The 2,153-nt window shown below is 74.2% G+C and overlaps 1 protein-coding gene across 1 annotated transcript; it reads left to right on the forward strand.

The window, feature by feature from the left end:
• Positions 1-6: 6 nt before the first annotated feature.
• Positions 7-2,139, forward strand: FBXO46 (F-box protein 46). The gene has a single exon (XM_017840213.1). The coding sequence runs from the start codon at positions 334-336 to the stop codon at positions 2,107-2,109; it is 1,776 nt and encodes a 591-aa protein (XP_017695702.1). The 5' UTR covers positions 7-333; the 3' UTR covers positions 2,110-2,139.
• The last annotated feature ends 14 nt before the right edge of the window (positions 2,140-2,153 follow it).

A 2,153-nucleotide genomic window follows, 5' to 3' on the forward strand; every position in this document is an offset into this window, starting at 1 on the left:
TGTCCCCAAAAGCTCTATAATTGTCCCCAGGGGTCACAGAAGTGTCCCCAAAGAGCCTGTTGGGGTCTCCAGAGGTCTTATGAGCATCCCCAAATTGTCCCCAAATTGTCCCCATAGGTCCCTTAGGGCCGCATAGGTGTCCCCGGGAGTCCCAGACGTGTCCCCCAAGGCCCCGTAAGTGACCCCAAAGGCCCCATAACTGTCCCCCCTGTCTCTCCACAGGCCCGGGCGGCCCCGGCAGCGTCGCCGTGACCCCGGACCGGCAGTGCCCCCTCCCCGGCGGTGCCCCCTGCCCGGGCCGTGCCCCCTCCCCGGCGGTGCCATGCGGGGCTGATGGAGCCCAACGCGTTCCCGCAGCTCCAGCTCTGGTGCCCGCGGCCCTTCGGCACCTTCTCCCAGAACAAACCATGTGCCCCCTCCCCGCCCGGACCCCCCGCCCCTCCCGCCGCCGCCGGAGCCCCCCGGAAACCCCCCCTGGGCGGCCGCCCCTCCGAAAACACCCCCCCGGAGCCGCCCCCCGAGCCCCCGCCCGCGGCCCCCGGCGCCCCCGAGGACGGGCGGGTGCTGCTGGACACGTGGTACGTCATCAAACCCGGCAACACCAAGGAGAAGGTGGCGTTCTTCGTGGCCCACCAGTGCGGCACCGGCGGCGCCGGCGGCACCGCGGGCGGGGGCCGCGCCAGCACCATGAAGGTCAAGGGCAACTGGGGCAGCGGCAGCTCCAAGGCCAAGCGGCGCCGGCGCTGCCACGACCCCCGGGTGGGGGGAGCCGGTGACCCCCCCCGGGACAGCAAGGACAGCGCGGGGGGCGCCGGAGACGCCGGGGACGGGCAGGACCTGCTGTCGGTGGCGGAGATGGTGGCGCTGGTGGAGCGCCGGGCGGCGCTGGCCCTGCAGAGCCTGCCCCGGCCCTGCGGCGGCACCGCCCCGGCCCCGCTGGTGCTGCTGGAGGCGCCGGGCGGCCCCGAGTGCCGGCGCGTGGCCGCCGCCGTGGCGCAGTTCGAGTCCCAGCAGCAGCAGTGCCAGGAGCGCCACCGGGACCCCCGGGACCACCCCGGGGCGCGGCCCAACGGGCTGTGCCGGGGCGGGGGGTCCGAATGCCCCCCGAGCGCCGCCAATGCCGCGGCGGCGGCGGCGCCGGGCGAGGTGCGGATCGCCTTCCGCATCTCCAGCGGGCGCGAGGCCGCCGGGGCGGCCGCCGCGGCCACGGCGGCGGTGATGGAGCACCACGGCGCCAAGGACCAGATCACCTGCGACCTGTACCGGCTGGTGAGCCCCAACCGCGCCGGCGTCGGGCTGCTCCTGGCGGCCACGGGCACCAAAGCCGGCGGGGACGGCGCGGGGGACGGCGCCGGCGTCGACGAGGCGTCGCCTCGAAGCGCCGCGGCACCGGACCCGGGCGACGGCGGCGGCGCGGAGGGGACGGTGCCGGTGCGGGACTGCGCCTCGGGCTTCCACGTGGACGTGGTGGTGACGGGCGTGGTGGACCAGTGCGTGTTCTTCGGCAAGGACAGCGCCAAGCAGGTGACGGAGGAGACCGTGCGGCTCCCGGACGAGCCGCCGCCGCCGGGGCAGCTCTTCCTGCTGCCCGGCCCCGAGGAGCCGCCGAGCGGCACCGCCCCGGGCGCGGAGCCCGGCGGGGACCCCGCGCTGTGCCGGCTGTACCGCCACGTGTCCCACGACTTCCTGGAGATCCGGTTCAAGATCCAGCGGCTGCTGGAGCCGCGGCAGTACATGCTGCTGCTGCCCGAGCACGTCATGGTGAAGATCTTCAGCTACCTGCCCACGCAGGCGCTCGCCGCCCTCAAGTGCTCCTGCCACTACTTCAAGTCCATCATCGAGACCTTCGGGGTGCAGGCCACGGATTCGAGGTGGAACCGGGACCCCCTGTACCGGGACGACCCCTGCAAGCAGTGCAAGAAGCGCTACGAGCGCGGGGACGTGTCTCTGTGCCGGTGGCACCCCAAGCCCTACCACCACGACCTGCCCTACGGCAGGTCCTACTGGATGTGCTGCCGCAGGCCCGACCGCGACGCGCCGGGCTGTCGGACGGGGCTCCACGACAACAACTGGGTGCACCCGGCGGGCAGGAGGGAGGAGGGCAGGTGAAGGACGGACGGACGGACGCGCGGATGGACGTCTGGGGGCCTGGG

This window comes from Lepidothrix coronata, unplaced genomic scaffold, assembly GCF_001604755.1.
Source record: "Lepidothrix coronata isolate B3197 unplaced genomic scaffold, Lepidothrix_coronata-1.0 Scaffold1231, whole genome shotgun sequence".
Lineage (NCBI taxonomy): Eukaryota > Metazoa > Chordata > Aves > Passeriformes > Pipridae > Lepidothrix > Lepidothrix coronata.